Source organism: Euprymna scolopes, chromosome 13 (assembly GCF_053919585.1).
Source record: "Euprymna scolopes isolate OS-2025 chromosome 13, ASM5391958v1, whole genome shotgun sequence".
NCBI lineage: Eukaryota > Metazoa > Mollusca > Cephalopoda > Sepiida > Sepiolidae > Euprymna > Euprymna scolopes.
The window spans coordinates 128,336,984-128,362,519 of NC_136494.1; the positions used below are offsets into that span (position 1 = coordinate 128,336,984).

The 25,536-nt window shown below is 33.4% G+C and overlaps 1 protein-coding gene across 2 annotated transcripts in view; it reads right to left on the reverse strand.

Moving 5' to 3' along the window:
* Positions 1–25,536, reverse strand: part of LOC145292187 (intraflagellar transport protein 46 homolog) — a 41,558-nt gene that overhangs the window by 4,376 nt on the left and 11,646 nt on the right. For both annotated transcript variants that reach the window (XM_080138478.1, XM_080138480.1), the window contains exons 2-9: positions 21,718–21,823; positions 16,670–16,755; positions 9,995–10,110; positions 8,988–9,062; positions 5,198–5,291; positions 3,677–3,811; positions 2,006–2,118; positions 1,147–1,213 (exon numbers count right to left, since the gene is read on the reverse strand). In XM_080138478.1, the coding sequence (XP_079994604.1) occupies positions 1,147–1,213; positions 2,006–2,118; positions 3,677–3,811; positions 5,198–5,291; positions 8,988–9,062; positions 9,995–10,110; positions 16,670–16,755; positions 21,718–21,823 (792 nt within the window). The remainder of the gene's footprint in view (positions 1–1,146; positions 1,214–2,005; positions 2,119–3,676; positions 3,812–5,197; positions 5,292–8,987; positions 9,063–9,994; positions 10,111–16,669; positions 16,756–21,717; positions 21,824–25,536) is intronic.

Sequence of the window (25,536 nt, forward strand, 5' to 3'; positions counted from 1 at the left end):
CTGATGATTTTTTAATCTTTTATTTTTATTGCTGTCGAGTTGTGTTAAAATCATTTTAATTGTTCAAATTAGCCACAATTTGCAATGAACTCACCAAGTGACTGTTACTAAATTTCTATCTATCACTTTTACCCTCTCTTACTTTTTACGCTATCATTATCACTTCCACTTCAGTTATTAATGGTCAAAAGTAACAAAGAAAGAAATTTGAAAGAATATTGGAATAGTCCATTTTAAAGCAAGTTTAAGTAAAAGGTAGCACAGGTTCAGTTTGCAAGAGAAGACAAAGGAATACATTAACAGAAGTGATAAAAATAGACTTGAGGGAAAGAGAGATAAAGACCTGGGCAGAGATAGGTTAGTTTGAAAATCAATTTCTTAAAGCTAATAAACACATGACAGCATAAAAAACATTTAATGGATGATGATAACGATGAATATAATTAGAAACAATTATATTATTTAACTCATTTATATATAGAGAGAGGAGTGGGTGGTAAATAGCGTAAGCAGAAACAAAAATACTAATTTTTGAATTTGTCTTTATTTTGGGGCTTTGCTAACTTTTTTAAATCTAATCTAACCTGAACAGGATCATATTTTCTTTTTGTAGTATATATATATATATATATATATATATATATATATATAAATCCAAGCTCGAGATATTCCAAAGTAGTAACTAATGAACTTGATGAGGTTGTTAGTTAGTGCTCGATAACAAGAGCAAAATATTTTTTTTTTAATTATTAAAAGGTAAACAGTTATATTTGGTCACTATGAACAGCCATCTGTTTCAGTCAGGAGACTTCATCAGGCTGCCCTGAACCTTCTGAAGCTAAAGAAAAAAGAATCAACTTTTTTTATTTTTTCTTTAGCGTCAGATGGTTCAGGGCAGCCTGATGAAATCTCTTTACTGAAACAGATGGCTGTTTGTAGCGACCAAATCTAACTGTTTACCTTCTAATAAATAAAATATATATAATCTTTTGCATTCTAGATAGATAAATGATCAAATTAAATATTAACAGTAATGACATCGATAATTTAAAATATAATCACGATAAAGCAATTTTAAAAATGTAAAACATTAAAAGTAAATGTGTTAATTGTTGATTCAAAAAAGATTATTTTAAAAATACTAACCTTGTTTAAAAGTTCTTCCAAATCTGGTGGCCATTCTTGCATCAGTGTATCAATGTCTGGCATATTTCTATGATGCAAAAAAATGTATCTTTTAATTGAATTTTCAATGCAAATGAAATTTTTAAAAATATTCTTGATATTTCTAATTGATGTCCATATTTTTAATTACAAAACCTGTTAAGTTACACACTCCAAGTTCATTACTGCTTGAAAAATAAAAACAGATGTAAAATTGGATTTTTTTTTTTTTTTTAGATATTGATCTCAAAATATTGTATGATTTGGATCATTCAGATTATTGTTCTCATCTTGAGTGTTATTTTCACAATGTCGCGACCAATGTAACCTCTGACCTTCTTCAAGCGTATCTTGTCAAACACAGGAATCTTCACAGAATTTTAAATGGAATTTTTTATTTAATCTCTGGAATTAACAGGCTCTCATTTCATCAGCCATGACAGGATAGAAGCCGTAAGTAATATGCAATGGTATTTTGGGTGTTGCCTACAATGCAGGTTGAACCTTCAACCTCCAGAAGAGGGGCACTTTGAACTCGATTTTACCTAGTACGTTACCCATTACGCTATGAGTCCTTGCAAACAATTCTAGTATGAATTTTGGGAACCTTAAACTTAAATGTGCAATTCTTCTACTTATCATTAACTGGCCGAAAAATTGCAAAAATCACACTCAAGGTGACAACAGTAGTTAAAATAATAAAAGTTATCAATCATCATCTCAAACATAAAATGTAAAAACACGTTTTATAAATTTATGTTAGAAAATCATGATTTGGTTATTTATTAAAAAATATGATAAAACATATGTTGAAGTGATAAAAATAATATGAAAGACTAACTTTGTGTAGTGAACATTTGGGGGTGGTTTGGCTTGGTGTAGTTTTTGAATGTTTTCAATCCATTTGTCAATTTGTTTACTGTTATTTTTCGTGTCTGGTAGACTTTTCACCACCTTCAAATGATATTCAAAAGTGAAGAAAAAGACGAATGAATATAAGATTACGAAAATATAATCAGATTCAAATGCAAAAATACTGCAATTGTAAATAATTTTTTTTTTTCACTTTTTTAATAAACTTGTTTATAGTATAAAATTAATTTTTGCATCACAATATTAAGAGCATCTAAATTTTTTTCATTACAAAAACGACTGTAAAAATATGTCACACTGTAAACTGGTATTAATGAAAATACAATAAACATTAGCAATAATGAAAAATTGATTTTTCTTTCCGGTGAAATCTTAGTATTGCAGTCAAAGTTTGCGCATGATTAAACAATTAATATTAGAAAGTGCAGTATTTGTCCAGACCCCCCCCCCTCACTTCTAGGTAAAAATTAAAAAAGATTTATATGATCTGTGATAGAGAATATGGTATACGAAAAATCATGTAAATTGATCAAATAGCTCTATTTTTTTATAAAGAAAATCGTTTTTAAGCGAATTTGAGCCCCCTCCCCCCTAATTCTCATGTTAAGATGGCTTTCCAAAATTTAAATTTGGAGTTATTTTCCTTGTTCCTTCAAACTGTTTTCAAGATGGCATGCAAGATAGTCTTTCATAGTTTAGTCATAAAATTTGATTTTCTTATTTAAAAATAAAACTACTTGATCAATTTGTATGGTTTTTGATGCACAGTATTTTCTGTCACTGGCATGTACATAACAGACTTTTTTCTTTCTCATAGACGGGGGGGGGTGGTGCTGGACAAGCACCAAAAGTTCTTTCAATGTTTAGATTTTTTTTTTTCATTGCATATTCATATTAGAATGAGCAGTTCTTATCTGTATTCTACCTTAATGTAATTCAAAATCCCTGGAAAACCTTAATGCATTTAAATGCAAATAAAAATATCTTTCATCCTGACAATATCCTACAGAATAAAACCAAGTTCTGAACTAAGAACAACTGAACAGTTTTAATCTCAAACCATGATATGAGAATATCTTAACTGCGTATAATTTCTACGAGCACAAGTAAATAATTGGAATTAATTGCCAAAATAGCTTGAAAGATTATTTATAATTTACATGACTGAAAGATGTATTTAGACAATTCCTCAGTCATGTAAATTATTTAGAATTAAAAAGAAAACACTTGAATCATATTATTTTGTCTTCTTTTTTCTTCCCTCTACGAAGACATTCGCTTTTCATTTTTACCTAAGCAGCAGTTCTTCGTTTCTATTTTTTTTTCTTTAACAATAAAATCACACATGAACAAAGCAGTGTGTAAAAACCAAAAGGCCTCTGTCAAGCGAAAAATCCCTCTTATTCTGCCACCTTCGACTGCAAACAGCATCTAAATTTGCAGAATCGTACTATTATTACATCTGAAAAATTACAGGTTTGCACTCCACTGCTTATGTCTCTTCACACCATTGCCACAGTAAACCAAGTAAAACTACATAAAACAATCTAAGTGATGTTATCTCTCATATTGCAGAGACAAATATTTTAGTTAATTGAAATAAAGAAAAAAAAAATGCAATGAAAGTCATTTTTGTTACAATTTGTTTTGCTGTTGTTTGCTTGGAGATTGCTCGTAGTTGTAAATCAAGAACTGTAGGATCTGACTGCTGAACACAAGGTTCATCCAGTACATTTAGTCCAATCATATCTTGCTTTCCATCTGGCCTGGGGATCTATAACACAAAAGACACAAATATTAGTCAGCAAATTTTAAATGAATAGGAAATACTTCAATGTTATGCTTATATCATTTTCATAAAAAGGCATTGCGTTTTAAAGTTTTTCTTATTTCTGTAAGCAAAACATGTTTTTATGTGATTTTTGTATTTAAATATTTATTTGAATAAAAATTAAACAAAATTCATGTTATTATATCTTTATCAAAATATTACAACTTGACTTTCGATTGTTTAATTTTTTATTGAAATATTGTAAGTTAAAAATTAATCTCTATAAATTTATAATTAAATAAAAACTATTTCTTATCATTGAAAAAAAAAATAATAGAAACGTTAATTTTTATTCAAATAAATATCAAAATAAAATATCTCCATAAAACAATTCTTAAATTTCTGGTAGATTTTAAAAATGTGTAAAACAAAACTTTTTTTTTTTTTAATTACATTTTCACCCCAAACAAGGCACATTGCCACTTTGGTGTAGGGGGCTACTATCAGGGGCAACAACTATTGGGGTACTATATAGGGATTTGGGCAGCAAGATGTTGGTTCATGTTGCACGTCAGTACAGTTGGGGAAGCAGGGACCTGGAATGAAATTCCAAAGTCTAGTGGTTCTGGGGAAGAAACTACTGGAGTAGAAAGATCTTTTACATCTAGGGATCTCTACAGTGTGGAGGTGGGATTTTGCAGCCTGTCGGGTCTGTTGAGGGTGTTCACGTCGTGGGGGCACAAGTGCTTGCAGTTCGTCAGAGCATTCACCATTAAAATACTTGTAGAACAGGCAGAGGGATGCAACGTTTCGTCGATGGGACAGAAGCTTAGATGCCAGTTCAGGGCCTATCAAATTGACGACTCTCTTTTGAACCTTGTCAAGGAGCGAGAGACCTGTAGCCGATGCATCAGCCCAAATATGACAGCAATACTCCATACATGGGCGAATGGTTGCCTTATAGAGGTGCAGGATACTTCCGGTGTTAGTAGTTTTCTAGCACGGTAGAGAGAGCCCACCTTCCTTGCAGTGGCCCTGGCAATGCCCTCGATGTAATTGTTCTGTTTCCTGTGAACGTGAGGCCAAGGAGCTTGAAAGATGTAATCTCAGATAAAGAGTCGTTGGCCATTGCTATAGGTGGTAGAGAGGGTTTCTTGTAATTATTGAATGAAACTAGTTTAGTCTTGGCGGCATTGAATGTGACCATCCATTTTTTTTTTTTTTTACCATATTTTGGTGTTTCATTCTATAGTTCTTGTCGGATACAAGATCCATAATTTAGCAAATAGATTTTCACAGTCTAATTGTAATAAGACAAAATTAAAATGTATTCTTTAGAAGAATGGTTTATTTAAAAACTTGTAATTGTTATTGCTTTATAGAACTTACTTTAATAAAGGGATCTGCATCGCCAACAGATGGAATAAAATCTGGGATGAATGGTTTCAATTTGTGTTCCAGTTCTATCACTTGATAAGAATATCTGAAAAGTAGAAACACGATATCAAAATTTAATAGATTAGAAGGTAAGAATTTTTGCCATTTGTCCAGAATAAGAACAAACCTTGGAAATTGGAATATTGAATTTCAATAAAAATCAATGTTATCTACTTAATTATATAATGTAAAAACTAGTAAAATATCAAAAAATTATGAAAAATGATAAAGAAAGTGGAAAATTAATAATTAATGAAAATAGTTTTCAAAGAAATTGCAAGTTATACTTAAATAATAAACAGAGGATTCTGCATCCTAGCTGAGAAGGTAACTGCTGTCCTGTTACATTCCAATAGCAGATCAATGAATCGTGAAATCGTGAAAGTTTTATATAAAAAATAATGTATTGTTATACTAATTGCAACATGACAATTAATTAGATAGCATTGCTTTTTAATGGAAAATCAGTTTTTTCAAATTTCGATTTTTGTTCTTATTCAGAATTAGCACCAAATTTGTTTTAGGATATGGCATGATTTTGATTATTCTTAAGATGGATTTTTTTGTTGATATTACATTTATATGCAAAATTAAAGGTAGAATTTTGTTCAAATATTTATAATATATTTCTATTACACTATCTGTCTGTTTTACTTTTTCTTGGAAACTACTGGCCTGACCTGTCTAAAATTTTGTATGGACCTTTAGAATAAGGTGCCGCAAAGTAAGTATTATGGTACCTGTCTGATTCACAGAGATTAATAAAGATTAGTATTTAATACAAAAATGAGCCATATTTAACCATATTCAACCATCAATTTGGCACAAAGCAGTCATTCTAAGTCAACAGGCTACAACCTGTGCCCTTCTTTAACAAACTAAAGGTCTAGTCCATCATAATTCTTTAATCTTACTTTCAATTTTCACTAAAATATAGCTGCCAACCTAAAAGAGAATCTGTATGCCTGGTTGCTTCAGAATATAAAACAAGCTCCCCGTAACACACCCATAGGTAGATTTTAGATTTTAGACATTTTATTGAATTTAAATTATTAAATCATTTATCTTTTAAATGAGCTATAAAATAAATGTAAAATCTAGAGTTTAAACTCAAATTTTATAAATTTCAGATATAAAATATTTCTTTTATTGCATAATTTCTGATAAATTAGTAATCTCCATATAAATAAAATTGTGTGACAACTTTGTGTGTATTTTGCTGGCTTCTATATGACTTGCATTTTTTTTACTTACTATTAATCAAATATATATTGAAATTAAATTGCCATATCATAAAAATATAACAAATTTTGTAAATCCTATTGAAAAAAGAATTAATTACAAAATTAAATTTACCATAATGCATTTAGGTTTCTTTGTTAACAAATCAGCCATTTTAATAGTTGAAACTAAAAATAAATTTGTAATCTTCTGAACTTTAAAAGATATTAGAAAACATTTTAACTGTTAAATAAAAAAAAAATCATTTAAAATTCTTAAATACTCATGCATTAAAAGACTGAAGTTTTGGAAGTTTATTTACATCCAATAATTTTATAAATAAATGTTAAAACAACAGTAGCTTAGTAAAATTAGTTTTATACAAATTTGGTCCAATTAATTTCAATTTAACTTTCTAAATCCTATTTAAAAAAAATAATTTGAATAAAATAAAAAAAAAGCAAAAATAAAGACTCCAGGGCAACACCAGTTGGTAATAGTAGTAGAAGAAGAAGAAGAAAATAAATAAATAAATATTTGAGCAGTATCACAAGTATGATACTTTGGACCCTTCATAAACTGCACAAAAGGACGGAAGTACCTGAATCAAAGAATCAGGAAACCAATAATAAAGCACACCAAACTGCAACTGAAGGATGGTAATATAAAAAGGAGAGAAAGGGGGAAGTATTGAAGATCATGTGAAAGATGTGATAAAGGAACTACAAAAATATACAACACAAAATAAAAAAAGTTGATTGCTGTCAAGGTGAACAGGAAACAAAATGGAAATGAGAAGCTACATGGACGGTTCTATGGGACTAATCAAAGAAATAATGCACAACTACGCATGAAAAAGCACTTAAACAGAGAAACAGAATCGCTACTAACAACCACATAAAATGCAATCATAATGAACTACATAATCCTCAAATGTAGTAACCAGAGCACATAACAAAATAACACAACTGATTGCAGGTTAAAATAAAATAAAGTTGGGAAAATAAAAAAAAAAGAAGAAAAATAATGAATATTACATGAATCAAAGAAAACTGAAATTGCCAGGGTAGATACGTAAAATAAATCGCATCATTATTGGTTTAACATCCGTTTTACATGTTGGCACATATTGGATGGATTTTAAAAATTGCCTTCCAAACTAACCTATCTCCGCCAATTCTTTATTACTCTCTGAAATCTATTATCACTTTCTCCCATGTTTTTCGTAGCCTTCCCCTGCCATCTCAACTGTTCTACATCTAACTCAAGCACTCATATCCATTCTTTCAATGTGACCAAACCAAGAAAATATCCTGTTCTTCACACATTTCCCTATACTGCCTAGATTTAATGTTCTTCTGGGGTCACCAGATTTAAGCGTGCGTTAAGACACATCACTACGGCTATGACAAGAGAATATTCTTTCCATTGATTTGACTCTCGAGTATATATCCGACACAATCAATTGAGAACCCCATCACTCTAATGTATATGCGAGAGTCGAAATAATGAAAAGAATATTCACTTGTCATAGCCCTACACATTATGCATCCATTATATCTTTCTCATATCATTTCTCTCCATGCAACACATGTCCTCAACCTTCACTGGCTAGATTTCCGTGAGAAGGTCTCAGCTAATACATTTGATATATCTTTCTCATGGTTGCTTTTATATACTAGCTTTTTTGTTATCATTCCAGTGGCTTTTGTTTGGTTTTCAACTATTGTTGAAGGTTTCAAAAGCAGAGACGTTAAAGACTACTTTGAAATCTCTAACAAAACAGCAGAAAAATAAGCTCTCAAATTTTAAATGAACTAAAAATATCTTTTATTGGATCTAATTAAATTCAAATTTAGTTTTATTAATGGATATCTTCTTAAATTTTGAAAACTTAAGTTTTAAAGACAAAGTCTGTTAAAACAGATGTTACACTCTGCTCCTTTTCTTTTTTTGTGAAATTGTTAGGGATGCCAGGTTGCATCTCTATAAATAGTTGAAAACGTTGCATGGAATAACCAACAAAACTCTTTTAAAACAAAATACCAAAATGGTTTATTCAGTTGGACAGTTTTCGCACAAGCAAAAGAAAGAGCTAAAGGTTAAAAATCATTCGGGTCGTCACAGGTTGGCCAGCGATTATTTTCAGGTGATGATCGTCTATGCTGGAATGTCCAGTTGACAATAACATGAGAGAGAAGGGAGAGAGATCTTTCTTCAATGCTTACCGGGTTCTCTCTGCTGACTTACCATAATTCCCAAAAAGGCTGAAAAAAAATTCCTTAGGGGACAGATGGAATCAATGTGATCTGCCAGCTGATTGGTCAGTGTATGGCCAATTTGTTCAGCTGGGCATTGATTTGTGAGAGAAAATAAATCTTTATCCTATTTGTGCGACAAATTTGTTTTGAAATTACAGAAATTTTCAAAAAACTAATTTCAAAACATCCAAACTCTTAAATATTGAATAATTTAAATTGAATAATTTTAGACAAAAAAAAAATGAATTGATACGAATTACCTGGTGATGAATTGAAACATATCTTTGATTTCTGGAGTAACTTGAAGATCGTCATAATCAGCAGGATCGTAAACTCTAGATAAGAAAAGAAAAATTGATTTGTCATCTTGTATCCAAGTAAATAATAAACTTTATGATTATAAATGCGCATTAAGAAATGTTGAACTGATATTTTTTTTTTTTTTATTTCAATTAAACTTCTAGGATAATTTCAACCAATTAAAGCAATGAACTTTGTTGATAAATAATGAAGTGATAATTTGGGAGTTTATATTCTTTTTTGGAAATTTGCAATTAAACAAAGAACAGATTATCAACAACAATCCAACATTGAACTCATCTTGTAGATCACTATTCACTTGCTGCTACAATTCATCTTCTTCGGTTTTATGTGAATTTCAGTCATTATATCCTGCAGCACCAAATCCAACATAGTCTAGGTCATTGTTTAGATAGCTTGTTCTCTTTTGACTGAAGTATGGCTTTGGTTCTGTGCAGTTCTAGGAGGTCCGCCTTCCCAGACTTTGCCGTCTCCCTTTCAGAAGGAGTTAGTTTATGGCTAATTGTTTAATGGAGAATGCAGATAGGGCTGCCCAAGAATTTTTACAGTATTATGGTATTGATTCAATGCACAGTTAGGGATTAATAGGGATTAGTCGCCACAATACTACATTTACTCTAGAAGTTTGGGCACTCATTCTAAGTCAATGGGCTATAACTTTTGTCCATTTTTAATAGTTTGAATCTAGTTTTGTTAATTCTGCTTCATCTTTTTTAAAACTGCATTTCACATTACACACGTCGATAAGTATTTGCATTTTATTCAAAATTCAAACATGATTCAATGCAGTTAAAGATGCATATTTTTACAGTAAATTCTTAAAAAATCTTAAAAATATTAAAACGTTTTTGTCAATAAAGCAAAATTTTCAAAACAGTACGATAAAGTTTTTTAGCCACTGGCATAACAAAAATTTAAATGAAACAATAAATTAATGAAAGATTACCTCAACCCTTCATCTGCATCCTCTTCATCGTCATCACCATCATCTGACAGATCTGAGCCATCATCTTCTTCATCAGACAAATGTTCTGGATGACCAATACCTTTCTGAAATGATTTCTGTTAAAAATGAAAAAATGCATAAAACATTTTATTTGCAAACATTTCCACTCCTCAATGGTTAGATGCAGATGTGTAAAAATAATGTTAAAAACGGTATTTTTACACGTAAGGTTAAAGTAGAGGAAAATTCCAATAGGAATCAAGTTAGGGCTACAGAATATTGCATTACAAACAGGAAGTTAATAGTGACACATAATAGATAAATTGAGGAGATCTTCCTCTTTATTTGTGAACCATTTACTCCCATTCAGATTGGATTGGGGGTATTATGTATGATCTAGACTTTTTAATCTGTTCAAAACAGACAAAAGTTATAGTTAGTTGACTTAAAATGAGTGCTTTATCTATATATTAATACGATAGCGTATGTGCTATTTTTTGTGTCACGCTTACATCCAGGTCATTTAATTGTTATGGACTTCCATTTCTTGTAATAAATAATTTTACCAAGAATCCTTCCTAAGTTTTGGTTTCAGTTTTGATTATAGCTGATGCCACTAAAGTCATCTATTTTTTCTAATAAATAATTTTACCAAGAATTCCTCATAAGTTTTGATTTCGATTATAGCTAATGGCACTCCAATAATCTATTTTTTTTAAATAATTTCATCAAGAATTCTTCATAAGTCTTGGTTTCAGTTTCAATTTTAGCTGGTGGTACCTTAGTAATTTATTTTTTTGATAAATAACTTTATCAAGAATTCTTCATAAGTTTTAGTTTTGGTTTCGATTATAGCTGAAGAAACTAAAGTTATATATATATATATATATATATATATTTAGTAATGTGATTGATAAATTATATCGAGCTTATTATATATCTAAATTACAACGAGCACTTTTTCTTTCCTGTATTTTAATTAAACTAGTAATTTCACTATTACATTAAAATACACTCTGCTCTTTAGACTATTGTTCTAATCTCCTTTAAATTATATATATATATATATATATATATATATATTCATAAGTTTGGGATTCGGTTTTGATTCAAGCTGATGAACCCAAGTCATATAGATATATTTTTTTTTTTTGAAATCGCAACTTTATAACATATAAAAATCGATAGAACATTAACTCTATAATAATATATACAAAATCTGCAAGAATTAAAATACCATATTTAAGTGTATTTTATGACCTGGCTACACCGGGTATCCCTGCTAGTTTAGATAAATACTTTTGCAGTTTTAACAAAAAAGCTACAATAATATCAGAGTGTCTCCATTTACCCTGAACAAAATATACAAAATTTCAACCAGATCAGTCCAGTAATTTCCAAGAAAAAAATGAAACAGACAAACTAAGAAAAATATATAGATACTGTAAAAGTGGAATGAGTCTGTAAATGGATCGTAACATTTAATGCTAAGCTTCTTTCCTTTAACAATTACAAGAAATCTTCTCAACCACTGATTGCTATGACTAATAACACTCCCTGAGATTTTATCATTTAAACTCCTTGGCTTAACATTCAGAGGCAACATGAATTGAAACAAATACATTGAAGACATTGCCAAGGCTGCTGCAAATAATGTAGACTCCCTCTACCATGCTAGAAAACTATACACCCCTGACAGTATCCTGTATCACTACAAAGCTACCATTCACACATGAATGGAGTATTGTTGTCACATCTGGGCTCGTGTGTCTACCACTAATCTCTCCCTCTTTGACAGGCCCCCCCCAAAAAAAAAACTTTAATAGGTCTCTCACTATCAACCAAGCTTCAACTCCTGCCCCATCACTACAATGTTGCATTCCTTTGCTTGTTTTACAAGTACTTTAATGAAATATATTCATGCAAACTCGTAGCAATTGCGCCCCTCAATGTAAATACCTCCAACTAACCTAAAAATAGCAAAATCCAACCCCTTCACTGTAAAGGTTCCTGGATATTAAAAAGCTTTCTATTCTAATAGTTTATTCCCACAAATTGCTAGAATTTGAATTTCTTCCTTTTTTCCTGCCTTCCTAACTATACTAACAAGCAGAACTTTAAATATAACGTGAACAGACATTCCCCTACTTAACTCTGTTCATAGTGACCCTATAAATATGGCCCCAAATTGTATCCCCTTACATCCAAGTAGCAATATGCCTTGTTTGGGGTGAATAAGAGTTTTAAAAAAAAATTGTTGAACTCCGAATGATTTTATGCTGTCATTATTTACAACTGCTGTGATTAATCGATATGCACTATGAGAGAACAACAGCAAAAAGAAGAGAATGAACTGTTACTACATGTCATCAAACCAACAATGCCTAACATTCTTTCAGTCACCTACAATCTTGACCAGAGATCACAAGAGGCACGAAAGTCCAGATCTATCAAGCGTTTGTTTGGAGGATCCTTTTCTACAGCTGCAAAACTTGGCTGCGGATCTTAAAAAGCTAGAAGTTAAAGATCAATACTTCCTTCGCTGTATCTTACAGGTCTGCTGGCACTATTTTGTTTCCAATTCCAAAGTTGGGATGCAGTGTAGGATCATCCCCCTCAACCAATCTCTTTTAAAGAGACTTTGCTGGTTCATCCATGGAGCAATATATCCATAACCACTCCAAGATTTATGAAGACGTCAGGAAAGCCAGCTGAAGACATGGTTGCACACTGTTAAAGCAGATGCCAAACCTAGTTCAGGTTCACAGGTCTACAATGTTTGCGACTGAGACTGGTTGCCTATCACTATCTTGACTGATATGGACAATCATGCATGGTTTGCATTCATCCAAGACACTGTGTGTTCTATGAGTGAAGCCAGCTCAACCCATCCTGGGTTAATGTTGTTTCAAGTATGGTGAAGTAATCTTAGATCAACTAGGTAGCTTCTGTGCAGTAAAAAAACTCAGTGCTCTGTCATACGACTAAAAGATCCAGGTTTGGCTGTCAGAGAATTTCATTAACACTGTTTCACCTTTATCAGCTTTCCCAGCTTCAATTTCTTTATGTGGCACAACATAGAATGACACCAACAGCTCCAGCTGCAACATCAAGACCCAGCTAAATCCCAGGATCACTAGAGCCTTTGAGGGTTTGAGAGACAGTGATAAAGGTCTGTGGTCTTTTCAGAGGCCATATTGAGAGTAGTCAAATCCAAATGCAGGTTCATTGAGTGAATAGCTTATAAAGACAAACTCACCCAAGTTTGATGAATAAATCAAAATTAAATTATTTTTGTATCATTCGGATTCTCACAACATTTAGGCCAATAAACCTCCATCCATTGGAATTTCAAATGGAACTCTTCATTTAATCCATAGAGGTAGCATGCTCTCATTCCATCAACCATTACCAGGTAGAAGTGATAAGTAATTTGTCATTGTAATCTTAGTATTGCTTGCACTTAGGATTGAATCTTCAACCTCCAGAACAGTGTAACTAAATTTTTTTTTATTACTTTATCTGTTATACCACAGGTAAATTGTAAAACGAGAGCATGCTACCCCCATGGATTAAATAAGGGTTCTGTTCAAAATTCAGTGCAGATTAGAGTTCAACAAGATACACTTAAAAAAGGTTGGAAGTTACATCGATCAAAATGTTGGGAAAATAACATTCAAGATGAGAACAGTAGTCCAAATAATATAAATTATCAATCGTCACCTTAAAAATTTAAAAATATAGTTTTTCTTCCTAAACTGTAATCTTGCTAACAAATCTATCATCCATATCCTGCAGATGTATATAATTTATACAAAAACAAAAGTTATGAATAATATCAATTTTATGTCTTCATTTCTTATCTATTTGTTGAATCTAAAATGAGAATTATTACAAAACTGTTTAGCATAAAGTGCACAGGTGATAAAAGAGAGATAATCGAGTTAATCTTACAACCATTGCTTGATTACTATTTAGTTTACATTTGTGTAATTTTTTTTTATATGCAGATTTATTAAAAAAAAAAAAATATATGGTTGTTTTTTTTTAATTATTTTTTTTTATTACATTTTCATCCCAAACAAGGAACATGACCACTTTGATGTAGGGATCTACTATCAAGGACATAAGCTACAGGGGTACTATGTGGGGAGTTGGGCAGCAAGATGTCGGTTCACGTTACACTTGAACTTCTGCATGTCAGTACAGTTGGGGAAGCAGGAACCTGGAAGGGAATTCCAAAGTCTAGCGGTTCTGGGGAAGAAACTACTGGAGTAGAAGGCTCTCTTACATCTAGGGATCTCAACTGTGAAGGGGTGGGATTTTGCTGCGTGTCGGGGGTATTTACGTAGAGGGGGTATAAGTGCTTGCAGTTCGTCAGAGCATTCACCGTTAAAGTACTTGTAGAACAGGCAGAGGGATGCTACATTTCGTTGATGGGACAGAGGCTGAAGTTTAGATGACAGTTCATGACCTATCAGGTTGGCGACTCTCTTGTGAACCTTGTCTAGGAGTGAGAGACAAGTAGCAGATGCACCAGCCCAAATATGACAACAATACTCCATACATGGGCGAATGGTGACCTTATAGAGGTACAGGATACTTTCAGGTGTTAGTAGCTTTCTAGCACGGTAGAGAGAACCTACCTTCTTTGCAGCGGTTCTGGCAATGCTCTCATCCAACTCGTGTTTCCTGTGAATGTTATGCCAAGGAGTTTAAAAGATGTGCTTTAGATAAAGAGTTTTTGCCCATTGCTATTGGTGGTAGAGAAGGTTTCTTGTAGTTATTGAAGGAAACAAGTTTAGTCTTGGCAGCATTGAATGTGACCATCCATTTTTGTCCCCATTCCACTACAGATTGGAGGTCGTCCTCTAGTGTTTCTGCCATTTCTTTAGATATGTGTTCATTTGTTTTCCTGTCGTGTCTGTTATAGAGCGTGGTGTCATCAGCATATATACCCATCTCACAGACAATTTTGTCAGGGAGGTCATTTATGAATATTAGGAATAATAGAGGTCCAAGGATAGACCCCTGAGGCACTCCCGCATTTATATCATATTGTTTAGATGTACGGCCATCGAGGACCTGGATTTTTCTCTTATCTAAGAAGGATTTAATTATGTTAAGTATTCTTCCAGTGATACCATATGGTCTGATGTTCCTGGGAAGACCTTCATGCTATACCCTATCAAAAGCCTTAGATATATCTAGAGCTACCGCTTTACCCTCCCCTGCTTTGTCAAGTGAATGGTATATACGCTCTGAGATTACAGTTAGGATGTCTGCCATGGAACGGGTTTGCCTCAATCCATATTGTTGGTCGGTCAGAAGTTTAGGATCTGTAAGTTGATGAACTAGAGCTTGGTTAATTATTGACTCGAAAAGTGGGAGGAGGCTAATGGGGCGGTAATTTACTGGGTCAGTTCTTTCGCCAGAATTCTTGAAAACTGGTACCACAGAAGCAGTTTTCCAGCAGGCAGGAAAGCAAGATTCATTAAGGCATTTGTTGTAAAGTTTGGAGAGAACCGGACCTACTTTGGCAGAGCACTTTTTAATAGCACAGCCAGGATGAGATCAGGTCCACATGCTTTTGAAGTGTCAAGATTTTTTATGATAACATGCACCTGAGAAGGGTGATTTTCAGATCGTCTAGTGTGGCCTCTGTTCGCAAAGGAAAGTCAAGGAGGGGGTGGTTAGCAGGGTCCAATGTGGAGTTGGAGGCAAACTGACTGGCAAGCATGTTAGCTTTCTCGGTTGCTGAACAAACAACCTCATGATTATTAGATAGTGGGGGAATTGTTGAATGCCTATTATTTACTGCACTGTTGTAGATTTTCCAGAAGTCACGGGTTCCTAATTTCTGTGCTTCGATGTGTTTTTTGATGGTTTCAGTAAATTCTCTCTTAGCTGTTGCTATTTCTTTATTACAGTTATTTCTGGCTTCTATATACTTCTGTCTGTTTGAACTGGACTTATGTTGGTTAAATCTGCGGTATGCATGCTGCCTTTGTGCGATGGCAGCTGCGCAAGTAGAAGTAAACCATTGGGGAGAGTGGGGCTTGCTATAAAACTTCCGTGTGAGAACATGTGCTTCAATTGCTATTTTGAACCATTCAGTGGTCTCATTTGTGCACTGTTCAGCAGGAAGTAAAAAGATATTTCGCTATGAGATCTCCCTGATGGCTTCTCAGTCAGCCTTTTTATAATATCTCGATGTTGTAAGCAATGGCTCTTCCGTTTTGGCTCTAGAGTTTAGGGCGATTTCAACTATTATCACTACTTGATCAGCATTCCCAAGTGGGCTGTGGGCATTCGTAACACAATCATCGTGAACTGTGGTCAGAAACAGATCTAAAAGTGATGCGTGTTGTTCTTGCTGGTCAGGTAAATGGGTTGGAAACGTAACCATCTGTAATAGGGAATGAGATATAGAGAAGCTATGTGTTGTGCTACCAGCTGCGTCTGTGTAAGTAGAAAATCCAAACCAGTTGTTGTGGTATACATTGAAGTCACCAAATACATGCACTTGTGCGCTAGTGTCGAGGGAAAGTGCTGTATCTATGCTGTCAGAGACTTTGTTTATCAGGGTACAGTCCTGGGTCGAGAGAGAGTGGTTGTTAACTAAGGTTTGATTGTATTTCAAAGTAACAAAAAAATCAATGTAAATCTACTAACCTTGCTGTCTTCATCGGAATTGTCAGTCAGTCGAGATTCATGTGGACTGCCACCACGGTTTGCAATGTGACTTGCTGGCATTCGACCTTCACATAAAATCAAAGAGTTATAATGTATACATGCAGGTCAATACAGAAAAGATACAATGAAACAATGAAAGTATTTTTATATGATGATATTTTTATTTTTAATTATAAAAAGTGTATTAATACATTTTTACAGGAAGACAATATAAGGTACTTAACTGTGTAAAGTAAACTACAATAAAAAAAAAATATCAAACAAAAATACATTCAGTTCTGAAGATTTTTGTATGGAGGATAATGTTAGAGTTTATGTATTGTTTGATCCTTTCTCCCCTTGTTTCCCTCTCTCTCCTTTGTTCTTTATTTTCATTTTCTACTAGTATTTTCTCTCTTATTTAACTGTTCATCTTAGTCCTTTCCTCAGGCAGAATATCCTCCATCTTAGTTGGCATGTTAACAATTCATTATAGTCTTCTTGCAAATCCTTCAGTCATCTGGTGTAAGCTCTAAATTAATTTTAATCTTGTCCTTATAGATAAAGCAAATACATTTAAAATATAATTTAGTTGTATAATAACAATTTCATAATCCTTCACCATATGCTGGACTGAAACAAAACATGTCTCACAATATCCATTTTGTTTTTTTGGTAGCACAGAAAAACTCTGGAATCATAGTCACCCCTTTTCAATTATCTCCACATGAATTAACTTGGACACACAGTATGGGAGTTGATATGCAGTGGATTCACACTATAGCTTAGCTAGTAGAATGTGGCATTCCATGCATCTGTTTTAGATGCTGGCTATGTGTAGTATGATTTTTTAGAAACTTTTTTACCCTTCGCGACCTTTGTTTTTCCTGCTAAAAATGTATCATTTCCACCTCTTTTAAATTAACCACTTAATGGCCTTTGTCCTCTTTATCGTCGTATTGACTGTTTGTTACTATGTGACTTAGTGTTTCTCCTTCCTTTTACTTTTAGAGGGAGAAGGAGAGCATAAGAGAGAGAGTGAAAGAGGGATGGGTAGTAGTTTCTTTGTCTGGCCGACTTCCATTTGCATGGAATTATGAGCAGTTGGATATATTGCTCATGGGCGGATAGTCTGGTAGTTCAAACAAGGAGTTACTGGCTATTAATGCACTATGACCCTGCTACGATTTCCCATTATAGTAGTATCAAACATTAATTATACCGTTTTGACATTACCATTAGTGCAAGAAATTGGTCCAACTTTTACATTTATTCATTGAAGAAAAAATAAAAAAACTAGGTGCTTGTCCATATAAATTAGCCATCAAATAAAAAATTAAATTTTATGGCTAACTAAGAAATGATTGTCTTGCAACATTTTCAAAACAGGCTGAAAAAACAAGGGAGATAAATCCAAATAATTAAAACAAGATTTTAGAAAGTGATTAACATGCAGAGTGGGAGGACATGGGAAAAATTCAAATTTGCTTTTTTTTTTATGGAAACCACTTGAAGCAATGCATGAAACCATTTGATAAAGAGCTAACAGGAACGAAAGATGATTATGACAAAGACAGGAGATGCCTATTGACCTTAGTCTTGAAAAGATCAAGGCTGCAGGTAGAAGGAAAATGGTGAGCAAAACGAGTTCCACAACATTGCAAGCCTTCAAGAAAAGCTACTGGAATGGGAAGCTGTATTGCAATGAGGTGTTAAAACAGTGAATTGACGGAGACCTTTAGAACAACGAGTCAAAAAAAGTTAGGAAAAAGAAGCTGGGAATAAATCAGAGAATTCTTAAGAACACTTATGTTGGTTAAACCATAACAGTATTTATAGAAAAGACTGAGAGTAGCAACATCATGTGAGAAAGAAGTTGCAACGAACAAGAAAGTGTTGGAACCAATTAAATTACGGATACATTTCTGCACCTTATCAAGAACTCTCAAATGAGACACAGATTCATCAGCTCAAATATGACAACAGTACTCCATACATGGTCTGATAGTAAATTTGTAGAGATAGAGAATAGCCTTGGGTGTGAGAAAATGTTTAGAGTGATAGAGAGAACAGATTTTAGAAAAAGCAGAAAAAGCAATGGATTTAATATATGGACTCCAAGAAAGATTTGATGAGAAAGAAAGACCAAGAAGTTTTAGAGTCGATTTCTCATTGGGAGCAGAGCCATCCATAAGAATCTCAGGAAAAAAAGGGGCATGCCTACGATTAAAAGACACAAGCTGAGTCTTAACAGGATTAAACAAAAGAAGCTATTTCTTACCCTAATCTATAACTTAATGCAAAACAACTTTTAGATCAACTGCATATTTCAACTGATCCAAGGAAGATAGGTGAGAAGCAATACCAGAATAGAGGGTGGTGTCATCCACATAAATGTTATTTTTTTTAATAATATTCTTTTGGAAAGTCATTTATATAGAGGAGAAAGTGTCGGACCTAGGATAGAGCCCCGAGGAACACCAGTATTGATAGGAAAAGAAAATGAAGATATTCCTTTAAGGGTTATTTGCAAGCTTTGATTAGAAAGAAAAGACCTAACAATTTCAAGAACTTTACTACCAATACTATAACCTCAAAGTTTATGTAGAAGACCAGGATGCCACACTCTGCCAAACGCCTTCAAAATGTCAAACGCAATGACCCTGCCCTCGCTTGAATTATCCATAAACCGACAGATCCATTCAGTTACAACAGTTAATTGATCAACTGTTGAATGAAAACCACAAAAGCCATATTGAACATCACTAAAGAGATCCAGACTTTCCAGAAAATGAACAAGTCTGCTGTTGACCAAACTCTTAAAAACTTTGCTAATAACAGAGAGAAAACTAACAGAACGATATTTAGTTGGATCAGATCGATCACCAGCATTTTTAAAGTTAGGGACAACAGGAGACTCCTTCCAACAAGAAGGAAAGCCGTACTATGGCAAAAAGAGATTGAAAAATTTCGAGAGGATAGAATAAAGTTCAGGCACACAACGTTTGAGAACAACGACAGGAATCAAATGAGGATAGAAGCCTTAGATTGGTCAAGATTAGCAAAAATTCTAGCATGCATTTTTGGAGTGATAATTACAGAATCGAGAGTCTTATCAGTTTTCAAAAGAAAATCCAGAAGAACAGCACCAGAATCATTGATAGAAGAATTGTCAGCAAAAATATGAGCAAAGAGATCAGTCTTAACCTGAAATAATCTGAAGACCATCAAAAATAGGAGGAATAGCAGATTTGTCATTAATAACCATTATAGATTTTCCAAAAATCATGATTTGTCATTAATAACCATAATAGATTTTCCAAAAATCATGATTTGTCATTATTAATAACCATTATAGATTTGTCATTATTAATAACCATTATAGATTTGTCATTATTAATAACCATTATAGATTTTCCAAAAATCATGATTTGTCATTAATAACCATTATAGATTTTCCAAAAATCATGATTTGTCATTATTAATAACCATTATAGATTTTCCAAAAATCATTTGTCATTATTAATAACCATTATAGATTTTCCAAAAATCATGATTTGTCATTATTAATAACCATTATAGATTTTCCAAAAATCATGATTTGTCACTATTAATAACCATTATAGATTTTCCAAAAATCATGAGAGCCAACATTTTGAGATGAGATAGAGCCATGAATCCTTTGAGAATAGCTAGACTTAGCCTTAGAATAAAATACCAGGTGCTTGTCCATATAAATTGGCCATCACATAAAAATTAAATTTTATAGCTAACTAAGAAATGATTGTCTTGCAACATTTTCAAAACAGGCTGAAAAAACAAGGGAGAGAAATCCAAATAATTAAAACAAGATTTTAGAAAGTGATTAACATGCTGAGTGGGAGGACATGGGGAAAAATTCAAATTTGCTTTCAACATTGCCCCGCTTTTTATTGAAACCAACCGAGAGCTCTTTTTAGTATCCTTGTTGTTCCAAGTGCAATTGTCTGGATCTCTTTTGCACTTGGTTTACCAGGAATATTAGTTAGGTAGGACTTCATAAGCCCTGTAGCACCAATAATAACTGGTATGATTGATATCTCCCTAAGATTCCAGTTTCTTTTCATATCATACATGAGACCTTGGTATTTGGTCTGTTTCTCCCTTTCAGCTCTGTTCAGACCGCCATCATTAGGGACACTCGTTTCAACCAAGGTTGCCACTCTCTCTGACTTATTCCATATAACTATATCAGGTTTCACAGCAGCATAAGAATAAATGAAATGATGTCCAGTAAAATAGAAATACGATCATAAGATTTCAATAAGATCTTTAACCCTTATCCTCGAGTGGCCTCTTGGCCTTGATAATGTGGTGATGCCTGTGTAAAAAAAATATAAATAAAAAATAAGATCCGATCATTTCTATTTTCCTCGTGTCTTCTTCACATTTTCAACAACATTGTATTTTCAACAACATTGTATTTTCAACAAGATTGTATTTTCCAACAAGATTGTATTTTTCAAGATTCAAAGTCACACTTATTTGTTCATTGCATTAATGTGTTGTTTTTTTGTTTTTTTTAGATTTTACTGAAAACATTTCAAATCATCATGATTATTTATTAAACTCCAGATTGGTATAATATTTTTTAGGTTGAGTACATTTCTCCTAAAAACATTTCTTTTAAGTTTTAAATTACTACTGTTGAATTTTTTATGGATATCACTCTAGACAAGGCATAAAGCCACGATGTAAAAAGCTAAAAGGAAAAAAAAAAATACTACATCAAGATCAAAAGCTAACCAATGATAGTTATTATACAAATAGATTCCAACTCAAAAAAGAGTAATTCTTCCTCTTTTATCAGAAACATCTCTCATGGAATATGAGAACTATTTGAAAATAAAATTTTATTTTAAAATATTTTCAATTTTTTTTTTTATCTGTTAAACATTTCTAATTGCATATTTATCCCTCAAAAGATATTTTTCCAACACCAAATACATTGGATGTGCAAACACAATGTTTGCAATTAATCCAACCAAATCTTAAGATCAATTACTTACTTAATGGATTTTGGGAACGTGGTGTTGGTGAATAAGTACTGACCACATCTTCTGCGTCAGGTACATCCAGAGATTCATCGTAAGGCTGGTTTTGGTGGATCTTTGCCTATAAAAACGAACAAAAGATTGTTAAAAAAGAAAAAAGAGAAAGTAGAAACCATAAAACGTAAAAAGTCACTTTAAAAATTATGATAAATTAATAATTTCATTAATAATTAAAATATCCCATGAGTACATGATGTGACACAAGATCGGTTTTTAATGTTGAGAAAATCTAGTTGTCAAAAAGAGCTACTTTGGATTGGGACAAAAATCTAAATATTTAGAATATTTCACTGATCGAGGAGAGAAAAGATGAAGTATAGTATCAGGACAGATACTATACTTTGCTCCTAGCCAAAGAGATCTAATAACTAAATTGTCTTTCCTATTCTAAATTTGTAAATAATATTTTGTTATATATTGGGGATAATATGCCAGCAAGTAGAGATTAAGTCAACTAGTATAAATTTTTGCAAGGATCACATTATTACATGTCAGGACAACGTGGTGGCAAACGGAAATAGACCCGGTGCAGCTATCATGATTGATACAATGGTTCAAAAGTCAGCTCCCTGGACAAACCGCACTAAAATTGCAGGTGTCGAATTATTACATAGAAATTACATCCTATAATGGGACAAAGTTTCAAGACAGTTTGAGTTGAGGAAAAAGCCAAACCAGTGTCCGTTTATTAATCATTTTTAAGACTAAGTAAGAAAATTAAGTAAAAAGGAATTAATTTTAGCCTCTTTTTGGTTTCTCCCTTCATGAACAAACTTCTCTCCCTAATAAAACCTTTGAAACCGGCACATGTCACCATTGTTCCATGCATGAGTTTTATTTGCCTAAGTTAAATAGCAGATCAACAATTACTAGATGATGCAACTATGCAAGGAACTACACTCATAGAAACGTAACAATCAAAGAATGAAGATAAGATCACACATCTATATAAAAAGAAAAATGCGTGTATGTATGGATGTTCGCTTTTTGTGTATGTCTTCAAAAGGCTTTTTTCCGGTGGATTCTCAAGGCCGTCGCTCATTTTAAAAACTTTTTATATCACGTCTAAATGATAATACCTACGACTTAACAAGGGGGGGGGTCATCTCTATTTAATTTGCCCGACTTTGAAATGTTAAATATTCAACATTTTCGGATCGGCACGTGTTGCTTTTGTTTTTCGGTATAAAAAAAGCAAAACTCGATTCGAATCACTGGCCATAGGCCAGTGGTCTCTAGAAAGCGATGTAACGTTTGGTCAATGTCGGCTTCGTCATATCAGACAGTTGCTCTCATTTTTACTAATAAACAGGGAGCTGGCTTTCCCCAAATTTAAGTAAAAACAAACAAATCTGGTTATTGATCTCATTAAAAACTGTCCTGCAGAAAATGTTAACTGCTGAATAGCTATTGCTTACGATCTCCGCATGTGCATTATTAAGCTTTTTCATATAAAAAAAGAAGCCAACAGACTCGCGGTAAATAAAATACTGTCCCACACTCAAAGTTCACGTCATTAACTCGTCAAAAACGGGCACCTGCCAGGTCGCACGTTTTTTTTTTTTTCCACACTTTACTATTTTCCAACTGCCTGTCAAGACTTCGTTTTTTTTTTAAACAACCAACAATTTTTCTTTTCATTTACCGAAAAACACACGCACCTACAAACACCCGGGCAACGCCGGGTACCCCCCGCTAGTCTATAATATAAATCTCACCTGTCTGTTTAAATGTATGTATGTATGTTTGTTTGTATGTCTGCCGAAAACTTTTGACAGAGGTGACAGATTTTCACGAGATCGGTATCGTTTTGAAGTTTGACCCTTCAGATGACAAATATCAAAAAATTGGCTAAAAACAAGAATTTCTTCACCCTCAACTGGGCAGTTTTGTACCAGAAGGGGTTGCTTTTTTCACCGATATTTTTGAAAGTCATCCCCTCTTTTCGATTGACTAGCCTTAATTTAAACCTTCACTACTTCCAATTTGGCAATGGCTGCAACAGCAAAGAAGTCACTTTTTTTTTCCCTATTCTTTTCCTCCTTTGCGGTACGGGTTCAAGCCTACCTGCCTACTACCACTTTTTTTTTTTTGCTCAACACACACCTCCAAACACCCGGGCAATGCCGGGCACCCAGGTTAGTCTATAATATAAATCTCACCTGTCTGTTTAAATGTATGTATGTTTGTATGTCTGCCTAAAACTTTCGACAAAGGCAACGGATTGTCACAAAATCAGTATTGATTTGAAGATCGACCCTTTGGATGACAAATATCGAAAAATTGGCTAAAAACATTAATTTCTTCGCCCTCAACTGGGCAGTTTTCTACAAGGAGGGACATTTTTTTTTTGCATTGCCATTTTTGCAAGTCATCTTATCAATTGGAATGACTTTACAAATTTCAACGTTTCGAACTTCCAGTTGGACATGAAGTAGGGGTAGGACATCAGGTTTTCTTTCACTTTCTTTTCCGCATTCGCGTCACGGGTTCAAGCCTGCCTACCTACTACCACTCTTTTTTTTTTTTTTTTTTTGCTAAACACACACCTCCAAACACACGAGCAATGTCGGCCACCCAGGCTAGTATGTACTAAAAAGACTTTCATTAATTTGTTCCTTGATCACTTACTAGCAATAATGCACGTGTGCACGAGTCTGCGCTTATGTGAAAAGATTATGTGCTTCCCTTCATTTAACGTTTGTTAATTTAAATGTTATAATTTTATACTAATAAAAACTGTGCTGTCTGTGAAAATTAGGAAATCAAAAACCTGAAAAACTAAATTGATTTTTCACTAATACTAAGCCTTTATACATGATAAATCAAATATTTGTAAAAAGTTATTGAGTGTGTTGTGGAGTGGGAGGGGGGCAGATTCTCACTAACTTGTTTGCTTGGCCACAGTGCGTGCGTGACGTTTTGAAAGGGGAGACTGCATAATTCACAATTTAACAAAAGAATAAAATAGCTGACTAATTTTAATTAGTAATCAAATTAATATAGAGAGAGGAGAAATAGATACTCACTGATTTATTTTACTTGGTTGTGGTGCATATGTTTATGTGTGTGTGTGTGTTGTAATATATCTGCAGAGGTTCAATCTGCTTACAACCACAAAGACACCAAAGACCTTTATAGTCTTCTTAAGCAGGTTTTTGGCCCAAAGCCTGCTCCTTTTGTACTTTTACTGTCCAAAGATAGATCAACTCTCATCAAAAATCCAGATAAAATCAGAGAGTGATGGATGGAGCACTTTGCTGATTTGTTTTTCAACACATCAACTGTTGATGGAAATGTCATTGGCAGCCTGCCTCAGCTCAACATTCTTCATCACATGAATAAGTTACCCTCACTCGTTGAGGTTGTCTCTACTATGAGGAAGATAAAGGTTAGGAAGGCACAAGAGCTGCTTCAACATGGAGGGATTCATGTAGCCAATGCATTATACACACTAATCCAAAAATCTTGGCTGGATTCACCAGTACCACAGGATTGGATAAATGGCCTGTTAGTCTCTCTCTTCAAGGGGAAAGGAACAAAATCTGACTGCAATCACCACCGTGGGATAATGATTCTTGAATCGGCAGGGAAGGTATTGGCGAGAGTCTTGTTGGATAGGCTCATCGAAAAAATATGTCCGTTAATCATTTCTGAGGCACAATGCGGTTTCACTGAGGGTAGGGGCACTGTGGATATGATATTTACTGCAAGGCAGCTGCAAGAAAACTGTATTGAACAACAGATGCCACTTTATCAAGTATTCGTGGACCT